Raw genomic sequence first — 26,272 nt, forward strand, 5'->3', positions numbered from 1 at the left:
CGCTGTGCCACGTCTGTTCCTGCGCCGAGCCCTGGCACGGGCACCCTGAGCCTCCTGAGCCTCGCAGCGGGAGTTTACTTGATGACAGATCAGCAAGTGCCGGGCACTTTCTAATCGGCAGCTGGCTCACAAGGCTGGCAGCAGAAGCCAGATGCACCCGGGGCTGGCCCTCCCCCCACTCCCGCCCCCGTCCCGCCTGCACCTGGCCTGCTCCTGTTACTGCCCCGGTCACACGGGGCTGTAAGCTCCCATTCCTTGGCCATCTCTGCTTTGAACCGAGTGCCATGAGGGTGGGGACTTGGTCTTGTCCTGCGCCCAGGGCAGGCCTTGGCTCAGAGCAGATGTCCCACAAATCTCTGCCAAACACCAATGACCAGGTGGAGCTGGACAGGGCTGGCCCAGTCACGGGGCGAGTTGGTGGCACTCCAGGCCTCTCCTGCTGCCCTGGCCAGCTCTGATTTTTTATCGAAGCACAAATTTTGGTGGGAGGGGCAGACCTCCTGAAAAGAACCCCCCATCAGGTACTCATAGGTGGGAACTTGGAAAAGCAGCCCTGAATTCGGTTCTCACAGCCAAATGCATCAGGGCTCCGAGGTTGTTGAGCAGGAGGTTAAGGTCAGGGGTCCCAGCCCTGCCTTTCCTGACCACTGGACTTGGAACCGTCGGTTCTTTTGAGGGGGGGGGGGTGCAACAGTAGCACACTGGGCCTTGGGAGAGTTCAGTGAGAATACGTCTCTGAGTGCTGGGCTGGGCCTGTCACCCCCATTTGCCAAGTGAGGCCCCCTTCCCTGACCCGAGGTAGCCTCAGGAACAGTTACCAGCAGTTACCTCCCTCTGAGAGGGCAGCCTCTGGGCAGGTGGGGTAATAGCCACCAAACTCAGGTCCAGCCTCCACCCTCCAGGCCCGCCCCTAGGGAGTCTTAGGATCCTGCGGTCCCTGAAAATTGGGGGTGGGGCGAGCTCTCCGCTGCCCAGAAAATCAAGAGGCCCTCACTGGCCAGGCCCAACCCCTGGTTTGGGATCTGTCACCTCCTCCCACAGGCAGGAGTGGAGTGGGGCTGGGTACAGCAGTCAAGGGCACTGGGGACCTCCCAGGCCTGCGGGGACATGGGGTTGGATGCGTGGGGACTTCAGGGAGCCGGCCTGGGCCACCTTGGGCTGTGAGTCCTGGCAGGCCAATGAGCCACAGCCGGGCCTGGGGACATGGTGGGACTGCGCCAGCTGTGGCCCCGGGCAGGGCTCTTGGGGGAGAGGCGGGGTCTCCAGGCACCATGGGAATAAGGGAGGGCGTTCCGGAGAACCAGAGGAGGCTGGCTTCAGACCTGACTCAGTCTGCCAGAAGGGCCCCAGGGGTGCTGCCCCCTAACACCAGGTGCTTGGACTGGCAAAGTGCAGGGGGCCCCCAGGAGCGCGCGGCAGACTCCTGGCTGGGACAAGACAGCCCAGGAGCCAAAGTCTGGGCAGGTAGAAGTTTGGGCAGTTTGTCCAGCCCCCCATGAGAGGCAAATCAGGGTGTGGGGACAGTGTGAAGGTGACTGCGATCTCACCCGCCCAGGGACTTAGGGTTGGAAGGGTGGCGATGGTCAGCTAGGTGCAGGCAGGCAGGCAGGCGAAAAGCAGGAGCGCGCTGAGGTCGGGAGGGGAGGGGGCAGGGGCGCGCAGGCGGTGAGCGGTGGGCGGGGCCCGGCTAGCGGTCCTCCCGGACCGGCCGGATCTTCATCTCCGAGAACTTGAGCGAGTACTGCCAGCCGGTCCAGGAGGACCACTCGACGCCATCGGCGTAGGAGACGTGCGCGCCGCGCAGGTACTGCCCGTTGAGGTTGGACGTGTGGCAGTTGCGGTACCACCAGGCGCCGCGGTAGAAGGCGGCGCAGTTGTTCTCCGAGTGGTCACTGTCGCGGTCCTTGGTGGTGAACCTCATGCCGCTGTGCTTCAGGAGGGAGTCCCCTGTGTAGGCACGCATAGCGCGTGCTCAGGGGCGCACAGGTGCCGGCGCGCCGGCCCAGCTACGCGTGCGTGATGCACGCACCCCTGCCCCGACACACCACGGTGCCACCTTGGGGTCCCTGTGGCTGTCCCTGGGTCTGGGCAGTCCTCTCCCTCCTCCCGGAGCCCCCCAGCCCGGAGGGGTTCAGCCACTGCACTGCAGAGGCCCAGCAGCCCCCAAGCCCCAGAGGCCTCCTTTCCTGGCTGCGGGCTCACTTTGCTCATCTGCGCAGCAGGCGACCGCCCGCCCCCACCCCAGGCCCTGCCTGCAGGGCCTCCGCTGTGCTCCCAGGTGGGGACACTGGTGGCTGCCGCGCCCTTCGCACCCCGCGGCCTGGAGCCCCACCTGCCGTGCCCGAGTAGTCGGCCACAGTGAGCGGGTACCCGTCCTCCTCGGGGTCCACGGAGAACAAGCCCACGCCGAAGCGGCCGTAGCGGGCGAAGGCCGTGCTGTTGTCGAAGTCCTCCAGGTCCACGTGCAGCTCGTAGGCGGCCTGCGTGGTCAGCGCGTGCAGCCTCTGGAGCCCTGCAGGGAAGCGGGGGCGCTTAGAAGGTGACCCCCAGAGAGGGCCAGGGGGAAACAAGAGCCGAGCTCGGGGTTGGTGACAGAACAGGGCCGACTCTGTACCCCACCCCCACGCACACACACAACACCCGGCCCACCTGCTCCCTCCCTCCTTCCATCTGCCCCTCGTCCCCCACCCTCACCCCCTGTGCCCATCCTGGGCTCTCACGCCGGCCCCCCTCTCCCCAACCACATGCTCTCAAGGTGCTTGCCTGCTCCTCTGATTACCTCTTGATGAAGAGGCCATTTAATTAAACGCCTTACCAGTTATCAGCATCCAGCAATGGCTCATCAGCCTCTCCCTCCCGCCTGCTTTCCCCAGCGCCCCCGCCCGGGTGTGGGTCAGCGTGTGCATGCTAATGGGCATGAGGGCTGCGTGGCCCTCGGCCCCTCGGTCCAGCTCCAGAGAAAAGGAAAGGGGTTGACCTGTTCACTATTGCCTTGGGCCCTCGTCTCCCTCACCCGGGACCCAGGGAGGACCAGGCTGGGACAGCCTAAGGCTCTCGCCTCTGTCCCTCCCCACTCTGCCTGGGTGGGGCTCTCTGTGACAGCCTCGTCCCCTCTCTGGGCCTCGGCTTGCAGACCTGTGGAGGGTCCAGAGGGCTCGCCACACTCTCCAGGGCAGGCAGCAGGTGACAGTGACCACAGCCACCTCCTGGGTGGCACTTACAGAGGCCGCACACTGTTCCAAGCACCTCACATGGATTAACGAGCCCCATGGAATTAGAAGGAGTCCAATTTCATGAAAGAATCCCTGCGCAACCCTTAGAACAGATTATCTGGTGCTGTCGCAGCCCAGTGAGGCAGGCGCGATTACTATCCCCATTTTATAAGTGAGGAAACGAGGCCCAGGGGATACGTAACCAGCGCAGCTCGCACAGCTGGTAAGCGGCAGGGCTGGGATTTGAACCCAGGCAGGTTTGCCCAGACTCCTCACTCTTATTCAGTGTCTGCCCAAGACAAGTAACCGGATCCAGGAATAGGGTCAGAGGGAGGCCAGCCCAGTGGAGATGCTGGAAGGTTCCTTTCCCCACCACTGGTGGGTGCTGGTGCCCAAAGGCCCACCATTCGCTCACCATCCCTTGGGGCTAAGCTGAACTCTGCTACCGATTCTGCATCACAGTGCCCACGAGGGGCCTGGGCAGGGTGCCCCAAGGGAGGCGCTGGCAGGGATGCTGAGGCCCTGAGGTCCTCTCAGATCCAACTCACCCTTCTTCCTGTGCCTGCCACCTCCCTCCCTCCCTCCCTCTCCCCCAGTTTTCACTCTGTGTCTCTCCTGCCCTTGGTGACCTTTCAGGATACTCCCACCCCCCACTTCCCCGGGCCTCTCGGTGGGGAGCCGAGATCTGACCCTCGTCTCTCAGACTTCGAGTCACAGAGCTCGAGAAAGAAGGGGGACAGCGGATTAAAGTGGAGAGAAGGAACACACAGACCTCAGACCTCCTGTTGTCACCGCAGTGAACGCCCGGCAGCTTGCAGCTCTGGACCTAATGTATAACACTAAAGAAAGCGTTTAAAAAGTAGGGGGGAATGTGTATCAAACTGGGGCGGGAAAGCAGGGCCTAAACCCCAAAAGATAACAACGCAAAGGTTGGAACGCTGACTACATAAAAATGTAAAACTTCCAGGAGATAAACAGTAATTATGACTGGGAGTAAGTATGTGTCACGTGTGTGAGAAGGACCAATAGCCTTAATATATAAAGAGCTCCCATCACTCAATAAGAAAAGACAGGGCACTGGATGAGAAGGTGGCGGGAATGTGGAACAGCAAAGGGAGGGAAGAGCACCGGGAGCTGTGGGCCAGGCTCGCGTTGACATGCTAGGCAGGGCTCTGTCTGCCAGGAGCTAATCAGGGCCCTGCTTAAACATTTCCTCCCGCACCTTCCACGGCCACCGATAGATTTCAATTAAGATGCGTGGATGGCGGAAGCACCGCCGCTGCTCCTAGGCGGTGGGCAGCGATGCGGTCACAGGGTCCCCACCTGGCCGCCTGCTCCCTATCTTTACACATCGCCTGGTTGGGGGCCCAGAGGAAGGGTCTCCGCACCTAAAAGCTCCTCTCCCGAACCCCTGTCCCGCCCCTGCTTTCATTCATTCAGTTCAGGGTGCGGTTCAGAGTTTGGCGGGCGCTCCGGCATGGGAATCCTGCCCGGGCTCCCTAACCCCAGCACGCACACACACTCGCTTGTGACTTGTGTCCTTTGCACCAAGTGACCTCAGTTTCCTCATGCCATAGGACTGTCGGGAGCTGGGCCCAGGAGCACTGGCCTCAAGGGCAGGGCATCTGGGGGGTTGTCCGGCCTTCCCAGTACGTGGAACTGAACCCTGCATCTGCCCACACCTTAGAACAGTGACCAGGTCCCAGGGCGTCCCCAACAGGAAAAGCCCACTGCGTGTCTTGTGTCTTCCTGCTCCCCGATCTCAGTCACAATGAGTATCTCGAGCCCCCTTGGCTCCAGCACCCCTGAGCTGACCAGGGTGTGCCAGGCCAGGGAGGTGCAGACGGCCCCCCAGTCCGGGACACTCGGGAAGAGCAGGCCGCCTCTGCGGGTGGCAGGGCCTCTCACCTAACCAGTGCTCCCCCGTGAGCCTGCCGAAGCCGTCCCGGTACGCCTCCCAGCCTCGGAAGAAGTTCACGGAGCCGTCCTCCCGCCGCTGGAACACCTGCAATGGAGGTGCGGATGCAGCGCGGGTGCCAGCCACCCCAGGCCCCAGCCCCCACACTGGTCCCCCTCCTCTCGCCTGCCTGCTCCAGAGGGCAGGGACTGGGCCTCCCGTTGCCTGGAGCAGAGCCGAGATTCTGGAGGGCTACGGTGGCCCAGGGCGGGACCACGTGAATGACCCCAAGGCTCCATATGTCCCTCGGGAAGGAATCTTGGTCACTGGGGTGGGGTGGAGGAGACCCAGTTTCTAGGCCCTCCTCTGCTGCCTGGCCATGGGGCCTTGGAATGGTCCCGTCCCCACTCAGGCCTCAGTTTCCCCACTAGTCAATAAAAGGGGTGGACGAGGATCCCGATATCTTTCCCAGGTCAAAACCAAACCAAACGGAAACCCTTTCTCAAGTTTTTAAAAACTAAGAACACACACATACACACACCCCGGGCTGGCCTCCAGCGCTCTGCCAGTCACTGCCCCCCCACCCCACCCCCCACAATAAAACAGTCTGGGCAGGGGATCCGTGGGGCCCTGGGAGCCCCAGCCCCTCTCGGGGGAGGACAGGAGTGGGCAGCAGGCTGGGCTGTGACCTGGGTGCTGAACAGCCCAGCGGCCTCTGTTCCTCATTTAATAACATTCCTGGCTTGGGAGTCGCGGGTCCCATCGGTTAAATTGCTTTGGAATAAGTACCACGCTGGTCCAGGCCGGAGCTGCCCGAGTCCGGATGAGATCCGCTGACAGTCCCGTACCCCTGTGCCCTGCTTCGCGGCTTTCTGTTTAACAAGCCTTTTCCTCCTCATTTGCGGAGGCAGCACCCCTGGCTGCCCACCCCTCCATCTGGGCTGTCGGAGGTGTTGGGGTTGGCGCCGTGCCAGAGGCCTGCCGGTTTCATTACTAAGCAGCCTGATTTCAGCTGCCTGGGCCCTGCCCGGCGCGCGTCTGCCTACAGGTGCAAGAACAGCTCTGGCCTCAGGCAGCGGGAGGGAAGGGTCACCTCTTTTTCTTGCTCCACGACCTAAAACCTGGCCCCGCCCTGCAACGTGGACGCAGTCAGAAGGGGCCTGCTTGCAGAAGGAAATTCGATCGGGCTCAGAAGATCTGAGGGCCGTGCAGCGCGTATTGATGGCTGCAGATTGCGACCCGGAGCACGCCGCCTGCCCTCCGAAAGGCCTAATCCTGGCGGGAGCGCGGGCACTCCTGGGGGAGGGGAAGGCAGCCTGTTTCTGGTGGGGGGAAGGTGGGGGAGGGTGCGGGGGGATGGGCATCGGTTACGGGCCTGGGCTCCAGAGCGCAGCCGGGGAGTTACTCCCCTCCTCTGAGCCTCAGTTTCTTACCTGCAGAATGGGGACCCCAGCAGCACCCCAGCCACCTACTGAGAAAGGCTCAGGACCTGGCACCGTGGCCCTGAGTAAACGCCAGCTGGAGACAGCGTGGGCTTCCCCCTTCCCCCTCCTTCAGCCCCTGCTCTTCCTGCCAGCCGCGGGCCCTGTGCCCTGTCCTCCCTGAGCTGTCCCAGGGCGCCTGCCCCAGGCCCCATTCACTTGCTCAAACATCCCGCTCAGCACCTGTATGCCAGGTGCCAGCTGGGGAAACTGAGTCAGGGCCCGCCCCTCAGAGCCCTTAGGGCAGAGGAACAGGGGAGAGGCCTGGGCTCCGGGAAGCGGGACTGATCTGAGGGGTGAGGAGGGGAGGGTTCCAGGATGGCCCTGGAGGAGGGACAGGGTGCTGGCCCCGTGTGTACCCACTGCATGGCCCAGGTAAGACATCTGTCCCCTCTGGGCCTCCCTTCCTCATCCAATGGGAAGCAGCCTCCCAAGACTCAGCCAGGAGTCGGCGGCACCATGGCTGGTGCCATTATTGTGATCATTATAGCTTTTCCTGTTACCGCTATTAGGAAGTAGGAAGTGGGGATGCCAGACCTTGGGCACAAGCAGGGCGCGGAGCCCAGACGCGCGGCCCATGAGGACAGACGGGCAGGGCGGTCAAGGCCAGCTGGTGCTGAGCGCTGACCACAGCAGCTGCCCTGGGCTGAAGCCTCCTCACCCCGACCCCGGAGCCAAGTTCTGTGTCTGCGGCGGCCCCTCCTCCTTACTGTACACAGAAGCTCAGACAGGTGGGCCGTCATGCCCTTGGCCTGAGACCAGGCTGGACACCTGAAGGCCGCTGTCCTACCACCCATGTTCACAGGCACGTGTGCCAGTATTTGCCACCAGCCAGAGCGTCCACTGCCTGAACTGGGCCTCCTTGTCTCTTTGCCAGACCTCTCACGCCAAGAGCTGACCGCAAAGCCCCAGTCCTTGGTCCCCTCTTCCTACTGTCCTCCTGGGCTGGGTGCCCGTCACAGACCTGACCCCTCGCGAGGGCCCTGGTGCATGATCAGCGGGTGTGAGCACAGGTCTGGGGGCCACCTGGAGCCCCAGTCTCTCCTCCACCTGGGACCGTGCACGGCAACCGGGCTGGTGCGGCCAACGTTCCCAAGGAGGTGGTCGGAGTCGATGGCACCTCTGAAGCCACAGCAGCTCCTGGCCAACGTGGGCCCTTTAACCAGAATACCAACGGACTGCCGCCCACCCCCCTCGGGGGGCAGAGATGCATCGACGACAGGGCTTTGTGGAAGTGACTCTAGCCCTGCTGGCCAGGGCGAGTGCACTTTACATGGTGATTTACATTCATGGGTGTTTCCGTCCGACACAGAAGCCTCCTGCAATGATGCCTGCCCTTTCCAGGAGGGGTGGGCGCTAACATTGTCTGCCCTGTTTTATTCTGTTCCACTCTCTTTGACTTAAAAAATAATGCGGATCACAGCCCATGAAATTGATTTCACCACCAGCCAGCACATCACGACCTATTGCCGACTGTTGCCACGGGCTGTCCTTATCCCTCGGCTCAAACACCGAGTGACCGACTGCACCGGGTGCAGCCTAGGATCCCAGACCCGGAACCCCAGCCTCGCCTGGCACCAGTTACAGCGCAACATGCTGGCAAGTCCCAGTTTCCCTGTGGGTGGGGGGCAGGGTTCTCCCACTCTAAAGCTCAGGGTGAACTGTCGCTGTGGCTTCAGGTTTGTGGAAACCAGCTGGACCTCAGGGACACTGAACGGCAGGATGGCTCCATGCCGAAGGCCCCCGTGACAGAGCAAGGGTCAGCCAGAAAGGCAGATCAGAGAGGAAAACTTATTAATTTTGAAGCTAAAATACCCATCGGCCCAGCCACTGGTGTGTCTCCATGGCATTCCAGCTGCAAAGGGACTGACGGAGACACGCTCGCGGCTACCGCAGCCTCGTGGGCAGGTGCCACGAGCCGGAAGACAGACAGAGCCTGTTTTCTTGGAGCAGATTTCTAAAGCCAGCCGCCCAGCACCTCTTCCCAGCGCCGCTGAGGGGACTCAGACAGGGGGTCGCCCGCGCACTCCTGCAGATGGTGCCTGGGCTTCAAAGGAAGGAGAACAGGCGGGCGGGAGGGAGGGAGAGGGGCCGCCCCATGTGTCAGGCCTCTGGCGCTCCACAGGTCCGGTTCCCGCCAGGGTCCCTTCCTGAGACAGGCCCCGTCCAACCTGTGTCTGGTTTGCTTCGGTGTCAAGAGCAGGGAGCTGCCGTCCTGGGCGCCAGAGCCTGGCCCCGTGGTCACCCCACCTCGATGGAGCGCTCCAGGACAGCCACCGCCCTCCCCACCACAGTCCCGGAGGGAGGGCTTCATGCTCCCCCGTCATCAGGCAGGTGAGACACTGGAGAGGTAGGGTGACCTCTGCAGATTAGGGGTGCCTCCAGGCTGGGTGCTGGGGGGTCCACTGAGGCCCGAAGAGGGGGGCTGATGGTACACGATGATGAAGGGGTGCCCCGTGGCTGAGGGCATTGAACACTGCTCCCCCACACCTGGGAGCGCACCTGGCCCTCATCATAGCTGAGCTGGGTCAGCCCCAGCCCCACATTTAACCATAGGGAGGCTGCTGCCCCCGACCTGGGCCGGCACCCAGGAGATCCCATCTCTGTGAGGACTCCAGACAATGGGTTGTTCGACCACCAAAGTCTTGGCCTGTGTCTTCTGCAAAATGAGAGGGCTGCTTCCCCAGGCCCTGTGTGGTGTCCCTGGGCTCATAGCCCCAGGGGACATGGATGCACAAGCCAGCAGTCTCAGGGCAGAGCTCCCTGGGCGGTGGCGAGGTCCAAACCTGGCAGGCTCCTTCGATCTTTCTGCTTCAATCTCCTTATCTGTAAAACGGGGACTGTAACAGCCCCTGCCCACAAGGTCTTGCTGACAGTTCAGTGTGCTGTTGATACACAGCATTCCATAATGGTAACAACTAGTTACATCTGCTGGGATCTCAGAGGAGGATGAGCCAGCCACTGGGGTTGGGAGGGTGGTCCAGGAGGGCTTCCCAGAGGAGGAGGTGCTCAGCTAAACTGTTAATTGAGCAGGGTCTTGGCAGGTAGTCAGTTGCTGAGGCCCAAAGGATGGGGACTGGGTGGATCCAAACCCTAAGGATGGGGCAAGGGTGTCTCTTCCACCTTAAAAGGGCCCCCAAGGGGCAGCATCTGGGATCTTCCGAGACTCTGATGGAGCCTCTGTGGAAACCAGTTACTGGCAGGACTTTGTTGGTGGCAGCCACCAGCCTCTGATTCTGGGGGGAGGGGCAGGCTGTGGCAGAAGCGGATTCTTGCTTCCAAAGAACAAAGAACTTGGATGTGCAGTGAATGCAGCCTTTCAAAGGCGGCCCCTGCAGGGGCTGCTCTCCCGGGACACCACCATGGCTCCTTACATCCTGTCTGGGCACCGCTGAGCCTTGCCAGCTAAAGCACAGGTTCTGGGAAACCCCAGCTCTGCCTCTCACAGGACATGTGGCCTCAGAGAAGTCACAGCCGTTCCGAGCCTCAGTTTCCGTGCAGGGTTGCAGCAATGTACCAGAGTCAACCAGGCGGCACACAGTAGGTCTAACCAACAGCACCTCCCAGCCCTTCAGAACCAGCTGCCAAGCCCGGTGGGCGCCCACCTTGTTTTTGACTGAAAGTGGTACCCTGGCCTTGGCTCTCTGCCACGCTTCCCCGGCTTGGCAGTTGGTGCCTGACACACACCATTCAGCTGCCATTTACCAGGTGCCAAGGCACTGCCCAAGCCTTCATGGGCACCACCCCAGCTACCTTGAAAGGCTGGGTATCCAAGCCACTCTGATGGAGGCAGATTGGTCACCGCCATGGTCATCATTAGCTTGTGCAGGCTCCGAGGACTCCCCAGAGCAAGGGCAGCTGGTGCCAAGCCAGGGTGCAGCCTGGGGACACAGCAGACCCCCTGCCACCACAGCCTCTGGGAGGGGCGAGGAGGACTGACTGCAGCCTCAGCCCTTGCACGGAGGTGCCATCGCCCCTGGTGACATCACCACAGTCCCAGAACAAGCCCTGCTCTCCCCTTGCTGACCTCCATACGCATGTCCCCTTTGCCTCGTCCCCCAGCACTTGGACCCCCATCTAGGAGCCTCTCTCGCCACCCCAGGCTGGGTCGGGGGCTCTCCTCTGGGGTCCTGCAAGCCCCCCGGCCCTGCAGCTGATAACTCCCCACCCGGCCAGGGGCTCGCTGCTGAACCCTCTGGCCAGTGGTTGGACCCACGAGTCAGTGCGTGGCCATCAGTTCCCCAGCCGTGCAAAAGGCTGGGGCCTCGGGGGACCTGGTTGTGCATGCCCCAGGCCCGCTGCTCATCTGCCGGGTGCCCTCGGACAAATCTCTTGCCCTCTCCGAGGCTGCCCAGCCAGCTCCAGGGATGGGGGCAATGCCGGAGCTGTGCGGGGCAGGGCAGCGGCATAGAAACCGCGAAGTACCACTTAGGTGAGCAGAGCCGCTGAGCCCCGCCCTCACCCCGCCCGCCTCTGGGAAGCAGGGTCTGGCCGGAATGCCCAGCTCGGGCGCCCTGTCCACTGAGAAGAGCCATCGAGGGCCGGCTCTCGCGGCTCGGCAGTGTGGACATGAGACCTAACGGGGATGGATGGTATCGGCAGCCGGAGAGGCGGTGGCCGGCTCCCTCCCCAATAACAATTGAGTTTCTGGGAGATTCCGTGTGGCAGGAGGCAATCCGGACGGGCGCCCAGAGGTATCTGGGAAAAGACTGCCTTTGACGGAAGCCCTAATGGATATTAACGTTTAACTGCCTTTGACGGAAGCCCAAATGGATATTAACGTTTATTGGCCGAGCAAACACTTCCCGGCAGAGCAGGGCCTTTCTTCCAGGGCCGGATCCAGGCGTCTGAGCGGGAGGCCGGGGGCGCCTTGCCCACGCGCTCCCCTCTGATTGCCTCGAAGCCCCAGCCCCAGGAAACACTCGCCTCCCGGCCCAACTCGTGAGGGACTTCCTGGGAGACTCTGAAGATTCACGGCTCGGGCCGGTGTCTCCGTCTTTCATTAAGTCTGTCCTAACCCTTAACTCTGATTTTGGGGCTCTGGCTGGGAGGTGGTGCCGTTCTTCCCGTGGAGGGGGTCCCAGAGGCAAGCACCATAACTCAGATGTTCTGAGTTAGGAAAACAAAGAGCTTTTAGCCCCTAGACGCGGATTCAGTACATTTAAGAGCTCTTCTCCTCTGGAACAGGAGGAGAGGTTTAGAGGTCTGTCTGTCTGTCTGTCTGTCTCTCTGTCTCGGGGCCTGTGGGGAGTCCCCGTGCTCATCTCACGCCCCCCACCCCCGGCAGCCCGGCCTTCCAGACGCACTCACCTCACCCCCACCCACCCGCCTGCCTCACTCGGGCACCCCTGGGGTCCTCACCAGGCCTGGGAGGCTCTGTTCCTGGCTGTGTGGCCCTGAGCTGGTTTCTCGGGAACCCCCGTCTCCCTCCAGGACACCCCTTTCCTGCTTCAATCAGCCACTTTCTGTTGCTTGTACTTAGACCTCTAAGTGATGCAGGTGCGTATCCGCATTTCACAGCTGAGGAAACTGAGGCTCAGAGAACTCAGGCCTGTGTGTGGACGTCGGAGCTCCAAGTGCAGAGGCCACGCCCTGCACCTCCCTGGCAGAGGGGCTCAGGGACAGCCCCACCCTTAGGCCCTCCCATTGCTCCTCCCGCCCACCCCAGTAGAGGCACAAGGAAGCCAGGGCAGCCCCTGGCCCCAGGAGCCACGCTCCCCATCACCTCCTTCACGCACGCGCCACGAGGGTAACTGGAAAGGAAGCCAGCATCCACACACGTGGGCCCTTGGACTCACATTCACCACCGGTGCCCCACTCATCCCAGGCCCCAGCCCGACCTTGCCCGGGACCCGCTGCTCTGGAAGGCCCATGCTCAGGGAGCAGAAGGAGGCTCCCCAGATAGGTGACAGGTAACGGGTCCGACATCTGCTTCCCAGGGGGCCCCCAGGATCAGCTCATGACCTCCACTTGCCCCGTGCAGGTGCCTGTGGGTATGCAGCTCCCCAGTAAGATGACGGGCAAGTTTGTGGGGGCCAGAGGGCCCCGGGCCGGGGTAAGGGTGGGGGGCTCATGGCCTTGGGCACCCCAGGGGCCCGGCCTGAAGCCGGCACTCACCGTCCAGCCGCCGCCGTCCGTGCGCATGTCGCAGTAGACCTGGAAGCCGGCGGGGTCGTGCGTGGGGAAGACGGAGTAAACGCCGTCCTCCTGCCGTCCACTCAGGAGGACGTCCAGACAGTCCCGGGGCCGTGAGCCTGAGACGGGGGAGGCTGTCAGGGGGCTGGCCCGCCGCCTGTACCCCTGCCTCCCCTCTGTCCCTGGGCCTCTCTTGCTTGTCTGTCCCCCTGGCCATGTCACTTGGGCTCTGGAGCCCCAGCCTTGGAGGAAAACCTGGGCTCTGCCGCTCTTTGGGTGGGTTTGGGCGAGTGAGCACCGTCTCGGGGCCTCGCTGTGCTCATCTGGAAAATGGGCACAAGGAGCCCCGCCTCGTCACCCTGGTGCGGGGGGCATCCCAGTGCTGCCCAGCAGCAGGAGGTCCTTGGCAAACGGGCCCAGTATTCTTTCATCGGCGCGGCAGGGAAGGGACAGGGGGGTACAAAACTGGGCCCCAGGTTATCCAAGGAAGGCCGCCCCGCACCCCCACTCACCATTGGCACAGCCCCGCGGCCGTGATGCCCTGGCAGGCGCCCTCTGAAGGTCAGCCTTGGCTCGGGGCCGGCTCAGCCCCCGGTCCCTGTGCAGGGCATCCAGGACGTCACTGACCAAGTCGACCAGGTGAGCCACGCGGCCTTGGCTCTCAGAGAGAAGCTGTGGAGCACAGGGGTGGTCAGAGGGGTCAGGGGCTCCGGCAGGCACTCCACACAGCACCTGCCGGCAAGGTGGGCTCCTGGTGCCTCAGCTGCCCCTGCCCTGCTGTGGCCCCGACGCCCGGGGACAGGGGGTGGGAAGCGCTCATGTGGCTCCGCTTCACCCTTTTCTGTGCCGGCGGCCCAGATGAGGTGGCTACCTCTGGCTGGGCCTGCTGCCCGGAGGGTCTGGGGTCTGTCACTTCCTCTCCCAGGCTCTAGGAGGCTGCAGGACCCTGAGGAGGTGAGGCGGGTCATGGCCACGGGGGCCAGCAGCCAGCCAGAGGGCGTGGGGCCTGCTGGGTCTTTATAAGGAACCTGTCATCTGCCAGATGACAGCTCGTTTGCAGATCGTGATTCTGGCTTGTCCAGAAGCAGAGGCCTGCAAAGCTTTCAGTTTTCTGTCCATTTCTCATCTGCTGCGCAGGTGATTCAGTGCCGCCTGCGTGGGGAGCCAGGTGGAGGGGTGGGGGGGCAGACAGCATGCGGCCAAGACTCCTCCTGCTGGCGGGTGTCTCCCTGGGCTTCAGTGCATGTCAGGCAGACAGGCTGAGGGAGAGGCCCTGGGCAGGTGGCAGTGGAAAGCAGGATGTGTGCGTGGGGGGGGGGGGGGGGGGCAAAGATCACAGGCTCATTGGTTAAGTCTCTAGGGCTCTGCTTGTGTTTCTCAGACAACGCAAACACACGAGAAATTCGGCCATAGCCCCTGCTCACTAACGGGCAAGGAAGCCCTCAGTTTAAACTGGCAAGTGATTCACGTGAAAATATAGGTGTAAACATGCGCCGGATGAATGGGAAAGTCCGTCCCTCTGGCTGCGCCGCAGGGGGGCCATCAGGGCTCCGCAGCTGCGGGGCAGGGCGGTCTGAGCTGCTGATGGCCCCCGGCAGGCGCCCGCCTTGCTCCACCTCAGTCTGCCCCTCTGGGAAGCGGGCATGTTCCCCTCCTCCCGCTGATTAGCACACAGGCGGGCCTAGTGCACGGTGGCACGTCCCTCCTTCTGTCAAAGGGGTTTTTAGTGGGGGATCCCCTGGCCGAAACTTCAGGTACAATTTCCGCTGTGATAATAAAGGATGCGCACGCGCAGACAGCATCTCAGGTGCCGGGGGCTGGCTGAGCCTGTGCCGTCCGGTGTCCAGGTGAGGACTGTGATCGCCTGGTGAGGAGACCCACCCCGGGGAGGGCGCCTGCCATGCCCCAGGCCCCACAGCGGGACTTGAACCCAGAGGGCAGCACCTCTGGGGCCGCAGCCCTCGGGCCTGTGTGCACAAGTCACCCGGTGCTTGCTCAGCTGCTGGGGGTCTGGGACGAGGTCCAGGGATGGGGCTCCTGATAGGGGTGCCGTGTGCTCTGCTTTGAGAACCCAGGTCTGGGCTGATCAGCTGAGGTTCTGGGAGACATGGGGACAGGCTGGGAGCCAGGTGACAATCGCTCTGCAAGGCACCTGGTCTCTGAAATCCCCCTGAGTCTCTGGGAAATGAGTCAAATTCAACACTGCTTCAAGGAATGAATACACTGGGAGGGCCAGCGTGCTCCTGGGCCCAGAAAACTGCTAGTCTCCCAGGAGCAGCACTAGGCCTCCCTAGGGCGGGCCATGGAGACCTGGAGACCCTAACGGGGAGGCGTCCATGGGCCAGGCCTGGCTGACCCGGGGCTGAGCCATGTGGAGGGCAAGGTGGGGGGCCCAGATCACTCAGACAGTCCAGGGGTCCCCTGCACCCTGCTGACAAGGGGCAGGGATGTGCAGACATGGGGTAGGAGAGGGACAGCTGAGCATCCCACCCACCCCTCACTCGGGATGGGGCCGCTGCCTTCCCATCGGTCACCCAGACAGTGACAAGAGACTATAGTTTCTCCAGCTGCAGCCTTCAGAGCAAGGGAAGAGGCCTGTGGTTCAAATGTGGTCGGGTGACTGAGTGGCTGGTCATCCCGAGTGTCTGGGAGGGGCTCGGGCCACTGGTGAGGGCGGGGCGCGCCTCCTACTCCCTAAGGACCTGAGTCCCAGGGGGGGCTGGGGTGCAGGCTGGAGGCCAGGCAGGGCACCGGAGGCAGACGCCGGGCCTGACCTGGCCACTGTGCCCTGGATTAATTGCGTCCCATTCTCGGCCTCGTTCTTTTCTAATAGAAAACGGTGGAAGGCTGACCAGGGGCTCCTGAGTGCCCGATCCTACAAGGGGAACATCTCGCTGTGCTCCAGGGGCGTGGGTGGGGCAGGGGTGGTGGGGACAGGTTGAGGGTCTGGTTGGCTCCCTCACTGGTCCCTCCTTCCCTGGAAAGCGGGGCCCTTGAATCAGGGGGAGGGTGGATCTGGGGAGTGGGTGCAGCTCTCTCTGGCCATGAGGCACCACCGGGAGGGGGCTTGCCGCTGACCTTGGACCTCAGTTAGCTCCCGAAGGTCATGACCTCCCCAGTTTCCCACCTGCACTGGAGCCCCGGCTCTGCCCTGACTGTGCGATGCCACAGAAATACCCCAGGGCACCGGGACTGCAGGCAGGAGCGACTGTGAATCCTGCCGCATTCGCCGTGCAGCCTTGGCGGAGAGGCTCGCCTCTCTGAGCCTCATCTGCTCGTCTGTAGGAATAGCAGCGGCCCCCATCCCGGGGCACTAGGGACCGAGGGAGGCCACGGGCATCCAGTGCGCGGCACGGGGCCGGCACGCGGCGGCAGCGCCCCGTTCCCACCCAGACCTGCAGCTCGGGCCCTGCGCCTCACCTGGGTGAGGTGGGCCTGCTCGCTCTGCAGGGCGCCGAGCCCCTGGCCCAGCGCGCCCTGCCCCCTGCGCAGCCCCGCGCACTCCGCCTGCAGCTCCGAGGCCCGGGCGAGCAGCCGGGGCAGCAGGTCGGCCAGCTCCTGTTCGCCCGCCAGCCGGGGCTCGGCCTGCGGCCCGGTCAGCGCCCGCAGCACGGAGGCCTGGGCGTCCTCCAGGCGGGCGAAGCCATCGGCGAGGTCCGGGCAGCGCGGGTCGATGAGGATGCTGAGGCGTGAGCTGTCGGCCCTCTCCACGGTGACCAGGGCGCCGTTGGTCCCCGCCGGCCCGGTGCTGACGACGGGCGGGGGCGCCGTGCCGGGCGCGTGCGCGTGGTTCAGGAAGAGCACCGCCCCGGTGACGGCCACGGCCAGCAGCACGGCCAGGGACAGCAGCGCCGTGCACAGCGCGTAGCCACAGCTGGGCCGCTGCAGCGGGCCGGGCACACGGAGAGGGACAGACGGACAGACAGGAGAGAGAAGAGAGAGGCGGCCTCAGGGGCAGACCGGCACCTCTGCGCGAGGCTCAGGGGATGCCCTTCCTGGGGACAGAGGGAGGAGTCATAGAGACAGGGACAGGGACACACTGAAGACAGCAAGAGCAAGGAGGCGAGAGATGCTGAGAGACAGGGAAGGAGGTGGAAAGGGACATCGTGGAGGCAGGACAGGGGCGCTGTCACTGGCCCTGCCCGGCCCACCCAGCCAGCTCAGGGTGCCATGCTGCCATTTCCCGGGGAGCAACTGAGGAGCCTCACCTCGCTGAGTCTCGGTGTCCTCACCTGTAAAACGGGGGCAATGATGACATGCCCCGCCCCACCCCTGGGCCCCTGCCATGCAGACTCAGGAAGAGAAGGCTGTAAGGTGACAACGATGTCACTCTGTCCCAGCAGAATGAGGGCCTCGGGGTGGTGAACGCCCTTCACTGAAGGTCCCTTTCAACCTGGAGCACCCACACCCCAAGTCCCAAAGCCTGTGTGAAGCTGCCCTGAGTCCCGGGCACAGGGGAGCCTCCTGAGCACCCCCCCTTCCTCTCTCCTCCCCTCCGCCCACTGGCCACAGAGCAGGCCCCAGCGGGATTAACAGAAAAAGCACCACAGAGTCCAAGGTGGGAAAGGGCCTCCCTCCTAAGGAGGGGAGGGTTGGGGCGACAGGGCAGCTGGGCCTCCCAGGACAGGGAAGGCGGCAACACAGCGGGCGAGGAATGGAGACGGCTGGCCAGGTAAGAACTTGACCTGGGCTCAGGACACAGTAGGGGCCAGCAACAAAGGAAGCTGGCACCCAGGTGTGGCTGGTACCTGCAGCTCCGTGACATAGTGGCAAAGCCAGACTCACTGAACCGAGTCTGTCATGGCTGAAAGGGAGCTTGGAGAATGCCACCAAGCATTTGATGCATGGGGAAACTGAGACCCAGAGAGGGCAAGGGGCTTGCCCTGAGTCACACAGCAAATTAGAAGCAGAGGTCAGACTAGACCGACAGCCTCCTGCCTCCTTCCAGGGCCAGCCACCTCCATGAATAAATTCCCCACACCCCCTGGGTTCGATGTCTCTTTAAATGAGTCAGTGCCCCCAAGCACTGGGCCCCTCCCAGCACAGCGTGCCTGTGCCGTCAATGTTAGTGGCTTTTATTATCTCGTGATCGATGTACACAGAGCATCGCTGGTGTTTGGGGTTTTTTTCCACCCAAAGCGTTACCGCTGTGTGTCGCTGATGCTGGGACGCACCTTCTCTTGGTTCACATTTTCACATCTCTGACGCTGGGGGGCACCTTAACGCTGCAACTGACAGCCTGCTTGCTTTCGTTGTGATACATACAACAGCGGGTCCCCTTGCGTCACGTGACATCACGTGGTAGAGCCAATGGTTTCTTTTCCATCCAAGTTCTACAAGTAACTCCTGAGTGTCCCACTCGGCAAAGGGGGTGGGGGCCGGGGTCAGGGGAGAGGTGCAGGTGGACCAGCATCCCCCCCACCCCAAGGAAGCCACCTGTGTCCTTGGTGAGATAAGGGAGAGAATTCCTTAGCCCAGCAATGTTTCACCTTCTACAACGCGCAACACCCAACTGTTGAGTCAGGGATGCCGACCTCCTTCGCTTAGATTGTCAGGTAAGAAAACTGACAGCAGCCGACCCAGCGACAGCCGTCCATGAGCACGCCCTGTCTTGAGCCATAAACATAGAGGTCGTGGAATAGAGTTGCATCTTATTGATGACACTGCATGATAAGGTTGCTTCTGATAGGTTAGTTCTTGGTATTAGAAATCCTTCTATACAAGTGTAGACATCTGATTTTTTTTTAAAAGTCACTTTGAAGCAAAAATAATCACTATTATTATTTTTTGTAAATCAATCAAAATTATTCCTATTTTTTGTCAGATCAGCAAAGAACATATTTTGGGGGGTGCTGCAGAATTATGGTAATTAGTTTATATGGGCCATGAGGCGAGACAGGTTGAAATCACTGCCTCAGCCAGTCCCCGCAGCGATGGGAACTCACGGCCCCCGAACTTGCTCCAGCTCTCCTCTCCCCACACTGGCCCAGGCCCCAGGGGGCAGATCCAGATCCATCCCCGGCTCCATACATCTGGATGGTTCACTCCACCCAGACCTGCCCACGAGGGCTTCCCTGCACTAGCTCTGTACCGTCTGCACCCTGGGCTGAGGCATCCGCTTCCCCTGCTCCTCGTCCGACTGGCCTAACTTGCTTTCTACTCTCAGGGCTCAGCTAGGTGCCACCTCCTCCAGGAAGCTTCCCCTGACTGTTTCCTTAGCCCTCCTCCTCTCAGCCCTTGGTGCCCCCTGGGTGGCACTTATTAAGACAGATAGTCATCACTTTTGACTTCATTCAGACACCCAGTCAGCATTCACTGGTGTCCCCATGAGCCAGGCTCCAGGCCAGTTCCTGAGGAGGTCATGGTGGACAGTTGTTCTAGTCCTACCCTGAGGGAGCTCACGTCCCATAGGCTGTGAATCCTACCCTCTTTTGGGGCATGGATCCTCGTGGGGGGTAACAGCTGTGGACACAGGGAAAGCTGGCATTTGAGGGCCAGCTGTGCAGGGCCCAGGAGACTTGCCCTAGACCGTAAGCCCCCGAAAGGCAGGGCCATGCTCCCCGCCTGGCACCAGGTGGCTGGCTGTTGGGTGGATGAAAGAGCAGAGGGACTTGGTCACTTCTCTGAGGCCATGTTGGCACAAGGAAGAGGTGGCAGCCCTGGGACCTACAGGGCCTGGGAGAGGAGAGACCCAAGACACCGTGCTGAACCCTGGACCCCGAGGCAGGGTGCCTCGGCCTCACGCAGCTGAAGGCAGCCTGCAGGACGTCCCAGTGCCCCGGTCAGTACCGGTGAGCAGCTTCCAGATCAGCGGGCACCACACTCTCCCTGCTGTCCCTGGCATACACACCACGTTCCTGCCACTGGAACCTCCAAGTAACCCCCCGCTGTGGTTGGATTCCTTCTGCAGGTGGGGAAACTGAGGCTCAGAGAGCGGAAGACTGTGCCCAAGGTCACCGGAAGGCATTGACCCCAGGGCTGGGGACTCTGGAATGGCACCATCTGTGCCCAGGCCGCTCACTGCGCGACCCCACGGGGCTCCTCCCTCTGCGCGCAGTGTGACTGGGGCTTGTTTGAGACCAGAGGTCCTCCGGAGGCCCTCCGTGACACCCTGCCCCAAGCAGCTCAGAGCAATGCCCTCCCGCTGCAGAGCGCTCACATCCCCAGCTGGTGAGGCCACGGCCCGCCATGGTACCCCGTTTCTCCAGCACCCCGGCCCTCTACTTCTACCCAAGCCCCAGGTCTAGGAAGAGGGACGGGGCTCAAGAAAGCTGCAGGGGGTCCCCCCGGGGCAGGGGACAATGGCATTTGGAGATGAAATGGGCCACGCAGCGGATGAGAATTGGTCTTCAGAGACCACCTTAAGCAGGAAGTACCGCTCGCTTTTATTGGCTGCAGTGTAAGTGCCTGGCAAAGAAATCTGCCCAAGATAATAAGGGGGGGCTTTGGGCAGCAAGCAGCCCAGCCAGGGACGCTGTAGGGCTGGAGTTGATTAATCAGCCTTGGCCGAGGCAGAGCGGGGCGCAAACCCTGGGGTCTGCGAGGCGGGCGGACTCACATAGGCTCCCCTTCCAGCAGCAAGGAGCAGGAGACTGGGAAGGGGTCCCGGGAAGGGAGCCTGAGGAGCCCCAGGTTCAAGGCTCCCATTGCCCCAACCACCTGCATGAGCTCCCACCTGAAGGCACGTGGCTCCATCCCCTGTGTGACACCCAGTGCTGACCCACGGGCAGGCTGCCCAGGAAGCCCCCGCGAAGGTGAGGACAAGATGAACTCGGGCCAGGGGAGGCAGGAGGTAGGAAGCCCCACGGGAGCCTCACTTGCGCAGTGGCCTCTGTCCCGCTGCCTCCTCGGAGTTCCCCGCCTCCGGAAGTGGACATGGGGCCCGGCAGAGGGAGGGGGGGGCGCAGGAGCAAGGGCCTCGCCACCTTGGTGACCTGCTGGCCCATCCTGTCCAGGGAGTGACAGCTGTGCCCTGGGTGGGCTGAGCCCATACCACCTCCCGGTGCCAAAGTAGGAAGAAGAAAGTCCCCTCTGGGAGAGGCCAGGCAGGGTGAGACCCAGGAGCAAGCTGCTCCCGCCCCATCTCCTAGGAGCTTCCCAGGCAAAGGCAGGGCGGCTGCCCATGAGGGAGACTCGCTGGAGGCTGCAGGTAGGGACAGACAAGAGCCGGTGGTGTGTGGTCCGGAGCCTGGCAGGGGCTCTCTGGGGGGCTTGTGAGGGTCAGTGGGGAGGGTGGGGGGCCAAGCCCCCACCCCAGCCCCTGATGGAGCCTGCCTCACCTCCCCCAAAAGCCCACCCCTGGGCAAATGGCTCTTGACCTGACCTGAACCCTGAGCCCCTGGCCCTGGAAGAGAGGGGTCCCAGGGACCCCTAGAGGGAGGGGCTGGTTGTTCTCAAAATTCTGGGGTCCAACGACTTGGGAAGAAGCCCTGTGGCCTGTCCTATGAGCCCTTGGCCCAGCGCACCTGCAAGGGATGACGCCCTCCGCCCCGGCCTCCAGTCACAGTCACTACCCAGCTGGCTAATGAGCGAGGGGCCCAGAGGAGGGGGTCCTTGACTTGGAGCCCCTGTGGGCCTCTTTCTTCCCTTTACCCTCCTCCTCTCCCAACCCGGCCCCTCAGGGACCTCACCCCAAACCCCAGGGACCAAGAGGAGAGAGGCGTCAGGTTCAGCCTTGCACCCACCATGCTTTGTGATGACACCCTCTCATGAGTCCGCTTGCTTGTCCCCAGGGGACTGAGCTCCCGAAGCAGAGGCTCCGGCTGCATCTCCTAGTTGCACAGGGACTCTGTTAGTGTCACTGAGTGAATTGGATGCAGCAGCATTTAGGTTAGGCATCAGGAAGAACTTCTCAATGAGATTTTTTTTTTTCTTTTTGGAATGTTTTTAGAGGTTTCAAAAGTATTAAGACAATTGCCTGGGATAGGTCAGAGATGGACCGCCCCGTGGGGTGGCTTGTCAGGGGGACCACGCAGAATCAAGCCCTCCCCCCAGGAGATGGTGACATGGTGGCTTCCTGCCCCACACTCCAGGACTAGGAGAATCATAACTATTTCTAGACCCTTGCACTGGAGAAACTCTGAACTCCCAGCAAATACTCCACCGTCATCTCCTGCCCCTTCGCTCTGCAAGGGGGAAGGGAGTCTCTAATGCAGGTGGCATTTTGTCCAAGGTCACCCGGCAAGGAGGAGCTGAGGCCAGGCGGGCCGGGACAGAGCTCGCCCGAGGCGCCCCAGAAAGGACAGACGCTTGGACGCAGGCCCTGCATTGGCAGTGGTGCCGTGAGGCTGGGAATCACGGAGCCCGGATGCTGGAGCCCGTTCCCCAGGAATTAATCACGTAATGCGGCCGAGCAGGCTGAGCAAAGAAAGGACAGCCAGCCTCTCTTCCCTTCGTTTTCCCACGGAGGCTCATCGGCCTCCTGGAAGGACCCAGGTTCAGGTGCAGCTCCCGCTCTCTTAGCCTCGGTTTTCCCATCTGTCAAGTGGGACGGTCATCCCTGCCGCCAGCCTCCCAGGGTGGCATGACCATGACAAGAGAACCGAGCAGATGAGGCCGCAGGTGCCCAGACTGCGCACTGCCATCTTCTCCCAGAGGGGGTGCCGCCCCTTAAAGACTCCCAGCCGGCCCTGCGGGTGGGAGCCGGCTGGTCAGATCCCTTTCCCTGGGGGCAGCGGGGCGGTCAGGACATCGACAGCCTGTGAGAGCGGACAGGCTGCTTTGAGAACCACCACCGTCCTGGAGGGGGCACAACGCACAACAGTTTGCAAAACATGCCAGCCCTTAACTCGACCCTCCTAACAGCCCTCGGGAAGTGAGGACTCAGAGTCTGCGGTTCTGGTTCCGTTTCACAGACGGTAAAGCCCAGACCTGGGTGGAGAGCGGCTCACCCAGAATCACGCAGAATGTCCACAGCTGAGACAGAACTAGAAGCAGGGCCCCAGGGCACAGTGGGGAGGGAAGTGGGCGGCCAAGGCTCTCTCTCCTGACAGAGGGCACAGGGCACGGGAAGGCCTTGCCTGGAGTTGGCCCAGAGGACAGCCTGTCCACATGCTGGGTCACCACGGAAGCCGGAAGGTGAGCCGAGTTTGATCCTGGCCCAGGTCCCTGGGGCCACAAGCCCTCAGCTGCCTCTGAAGCCAAGGGGCAGACAGTTGAGCCCTGGCCTGGTGGCAGCTGGAACATGTGCCCCCAGGGAGCAGCAGAGGAAGGCTAGGCTAGCCCAGGAGGCTCTGGAGCCACAATTCAAACAGATGCCCCAGAAGTCACCTCCCTTTGAGATGCTGGCTCCTCTCCCTCAGCCCCTCCTGGCTGAGGCTCCATGCAGTTCAATTCAACAAATATCCCTCAGCTCCTGACCTGAGCTTCCTAAAGGCCAGAAGCCTGGGCCCAGGGGAGACCCCAGGATGGGGGTCCAGAAGGAGCATGTGTCCAAAGGAAGCTCCTGATAGAGGAGAGACTCAGGGCTAGGACACAAAGCAGCACAATAAAGGCAGCTGAGCAGCACAGGTGCAATGCTGCTGGGACTTCAAGACAGCCTCTGGGCATCCAGGAAGGCTTCCTGGAGGAGGTGGCATTTAGTAGGTTTTTCCCTGAACAAAGGTGTGTGTGTGTGTGTGTGTGTGTGTGTGTGTTGAGGAACCTGGTGCAGCCAACACAATGAGACAACAAACAATTGGACATGGGCAGCCTGGTGTGGGACAAGGGGTTGGCAGATGACAAGCCTGGCCAGGGATGGCCTTGAACGACAGGTCTGGAGAGAAAAATTGCTCTTGCTAAGAGGGGAGAAAGTTGGATGTCTTATCTGGGGATAGCTGGGGTGTGGAGCTGACCTAACAGGGAGCAGACCACCCTAGGAGGCACCGGGGGAGGCTCGGGGTCAGACCTGGCTTCTAAGCCTTGCTCTCCCGCAACGTGCCCTGTGACTTGGGCATATGCCTCTGCCTCTCCGAGCCACCATCCCTCTGTGCCTTGGGAATGTGCATCCGTGCCTAGTGCCCAGGCTGCTGTGGGAAGTGAGGTTGGGAAGGAGCTTTGCAAACAGTAGCGGGCTCCCCTCCACCCCCACTCCCTCCCCCACGGCAATGTCACTCCAGAAGAATGAGCAGGTTGCAGCTTGGGAGAGTGAGGGGCCGCCAAGGCTCGCCCCAGCCGCCCCCTCCTGCCGCTGCCAACACGAACTGTTCCTTCCCCAATGACATCTGTCTGGGAGAAATTTGAAATGTAAAATGAGCAGGCCCATTAATTCCTCTCCTTGGCGAGCGGGCCTCCTCATCTTGCCTGCCTGCCCCAGTCCCTTGGCAGCCTGGCCTGGGGCAGCCCCAGGGCTGCCCCTCCATCAGCCTCCCCACCTCGCCTCAGCCCCCTCTCTGGCCAGCCCTGGAGCTTGGCCCTCACCCTCTTCCAGTGCTCAACCCTGGGCACCCTGCAGGGCTGCCCACTTCCACTGCCCCCGACGAGACAGCAGGAAGGGTGGAACGAACAGACCTGGAGCCCACAGACCCAGGTTCAAATCCCAGCATGCTGTGCGCCCTCCGGCAGGAGCAGCCTTCTCTGAGCCTTGCTCTCCTGGTCTCCAAGCTGAGAATCGCCATACCTGGCATCCTCACAGGAGGCAAATATTTATTGATCCTCTTCTGTGTGTGTGTTGGGGGGGGGGGGTGCAGGCGTGGGGTGGGGGAGCTGGCTCAAGTGTGAGGATTTAGGGGGGGCCAGGTCTTGGTCCTGAAGCTCAGGCTACCATGCCAGGCGCCTGACAAGGGGCAGCACACAGCTTAGTAAGTTAAGATGCCTACTGTAGAGGTGATGAAACAGAGACTCAGCGAGAGGTCACTCAGCCAACTTCAGGGCTGATCCCTCTGTGAACTAAAGGTCCCTCAGACACGCGCATGCGTGCACGGGGAGTCTGTGGAGGCACAAAGGAGCTCCCCTCCTGAAGGGGTACCGCCCCATCCCGAACCCCAAGTTCAATCCTCCTTTAGAGGCAATGGAGAAGAGGACTCCCACCCTTCCCCGGGCATCCTGAGCCTCGTTGGGGTGCTCCCCAAACTCCACCCCGGAGCTGGGTGTCCGTTCCGCCAACCAGAACGGCCACCGCCAGGGACCCAGAGTGTCCCCACGAGCCTGGCCCGCGCGTACCTGAGGCTTGTCGCGAGGCGGGTCCTCAAGTTGGGAAGCGGTGCCCATGGTCTTCCACCGGTCGTTGACCATCATCCGGCAGGACGCGCGGGGGCGCGGGGCCGAGGGGAGCCGCTGCGGAGCGCAAAGACGCCGAGGTGGGCGCGGGCTCCAGGCGTGTTCTGCCCGCCGGATCCCCCGCTCCGTGCCCCGCGCTGGGGCGGCCCGGGCCAGCAGGCGGGCGTGTGCAGGTGTGTGCGCCTGTGTGCGCACGGGTGTCTGTGTGGGTAAGAGCGGGAGCTCCAGCACCTCCCGCCTGGCCGCCGCTCGCGCCGCGCGCCGTCCCCGCTCGCAGCTCCCCGTTCCCGCGCCTCCGCTGCGCGCTCCTCTGCCTCCGCCCTCCTTCCTCCCGCCTCCTTAATCTCCGCGTCTTTTTTCTTTTTTGTCTCGGACTCTCTTTGCCTTTTATTACTCCCCGGTCTCCCTCTAACACACGCACGCACAGAGACGCACACGCCACACTCACACTCACGCACCGCGGGCTGCGGTAGTTACACTCCACCCTCCAGAAGTCCAAGATCTAAGAGAGGCAGGTCGGGCCCTAGACACTCGGGGCCAGCAGGAGGGCAGTAAGGCCGTGGGCAGCCCGGCCCTCACCGGCCCACGGAGGGAACTAAGAACCCCCGCGGCGCCTCCTCGAAAACTTCGTCTCCGGCCGGACTCTGGCCAGCTCACCGTGCGCCCGGGCAAGTCGCCGGGAGGGCCTCGTGGGCGCCCCCGCCCGGCGGTCGGCGTCCCCCGGGAGCGGCGCCGCGCTCCTCCCGCCTCCCAAGGCGTGCCTGGGCTCACCCCGGGACCCGATTGGGGGGAAGGCGGAGCAACTAGCCGACGTGCGCCCCCTGCGGGTCTGAGGTCTTGAGCCCGGAGCAGGGCTAGTGCGCCCAGTCCGGGAATCTCCAGACACCTGGGACCAACCCTTGGGGACCCTGCACGCGAGGTCGGCCCTGAGGGCGTCTCAGCCAGAGTCCCAGACCTGCGTCCTGGCGCTCGCGCGCGCAGAGCCGGCCCGACGCCTCCGTGCCCAGGCGCGAGCTCTGCCCGCGCTCCCGGCCGATCGCCCGCGCCCCCCAGGTGCTCCCGGCGCCGTTTTATCCCCCGCCTCCTCCTCTGCTAGGCAGAGGAGGGACTTGCGCCGGGAGAGGGCTTCTTAGTCGCCCCCTCCCACCAGCAGCACTTTTAAAAGCATTGAATGCGCCCGAGCAGCTTTCAGGGGTAATTGACAAAGTCCTTAATCTGCCTCGTTAGCGAGTTGCTATTGTGTCTTCTGACCGGGAGACGCCCACACGGCCCGAGGCCGCGTCCGCAGTCGCCGCCCTCTCCCCGGGGCGCCGCGGGAGCCAAGTCGACTGCCCCTACCCCGCCCCTCTCTG

General features: G+C 62.6%; 1 protein-coding gene across 1 annotated transcript; it reads right to left on the minus strand.

Moving 5' to 3' along the window:
• Positions 1-973: 973 nt before the first annotated feature.
• FIBCD1 (fibrinogen C domain containing 1) lies at positions 974-25,575 on the minus strand. Its single transcript, XM_090274911.1, has 8 exons — positions 25,379-25,575; positions 24,864-25,121; positions 16,146-16,607; positions 13,238-13,397; positions 12,708-12,844; positions 5,121-5,217; positions 2,333-2,512; positions 974-1,947 (listed from the first exon to the last, which is right to left on the minus strand). The coding sequence occupies exons 2-8, from the start codon at positions 24,936-24,938 to the stop codon at positions 1,688-1,690; spliced, it is 1,371 nt and encodes a 456-aa protein (XP_090131037.1). The 5' UTR covers positions 24,939-25,121; positions 25,379-25,575; the 3' UTR covers positions 974-1,687.
• Positions 25,576-26,272: the final 697 nt, after the last annotated feature.

This window comes from Furipterus horrens, unplaced genomic scaffold, assembly GCF_987537825.1.
Source record: "Furipterus horrens unplaced genomic scaffold, mFurHor1.1.pri manual_scaffold_4, whole genome shotgun sequence".
Taxonomy (NCBI): domain Eukaryota; kingdom Metazoa; phylum Chordata; class Mammalia; order Chiroptera; family Furipteridae; genus Furipterus; species Furipterus horrens.

What these genes read in the sequence shown, in the direction of transcription:
- FIBCD1 (XM_090274911.1), bottom strand. Translation starts at nt 24,938, where the DNA reads ATGATGGTCAACGACCGGTGGAAGACCATGGGCACCGCTTCCCAACTT. An exon ending in GCCGCGGGGCTGTGCCAATG is followed by an intron (nt 12,845 to 13,237) that starts GTGAGTGGGGGT and finishes CCCCCGTCTCAG; the next exon opens with GCTCACGGCCCCGGGACTGT. An exon ending in CACGGGGGAGCACTGGTTAG is followed by an intron (nt 2,513 to 5,120) that starts GTGAGAGGCCCT and finishes GCTTCCCTGCAG; the next exon opens with GGCTCCAGAGGCTGCACGCG.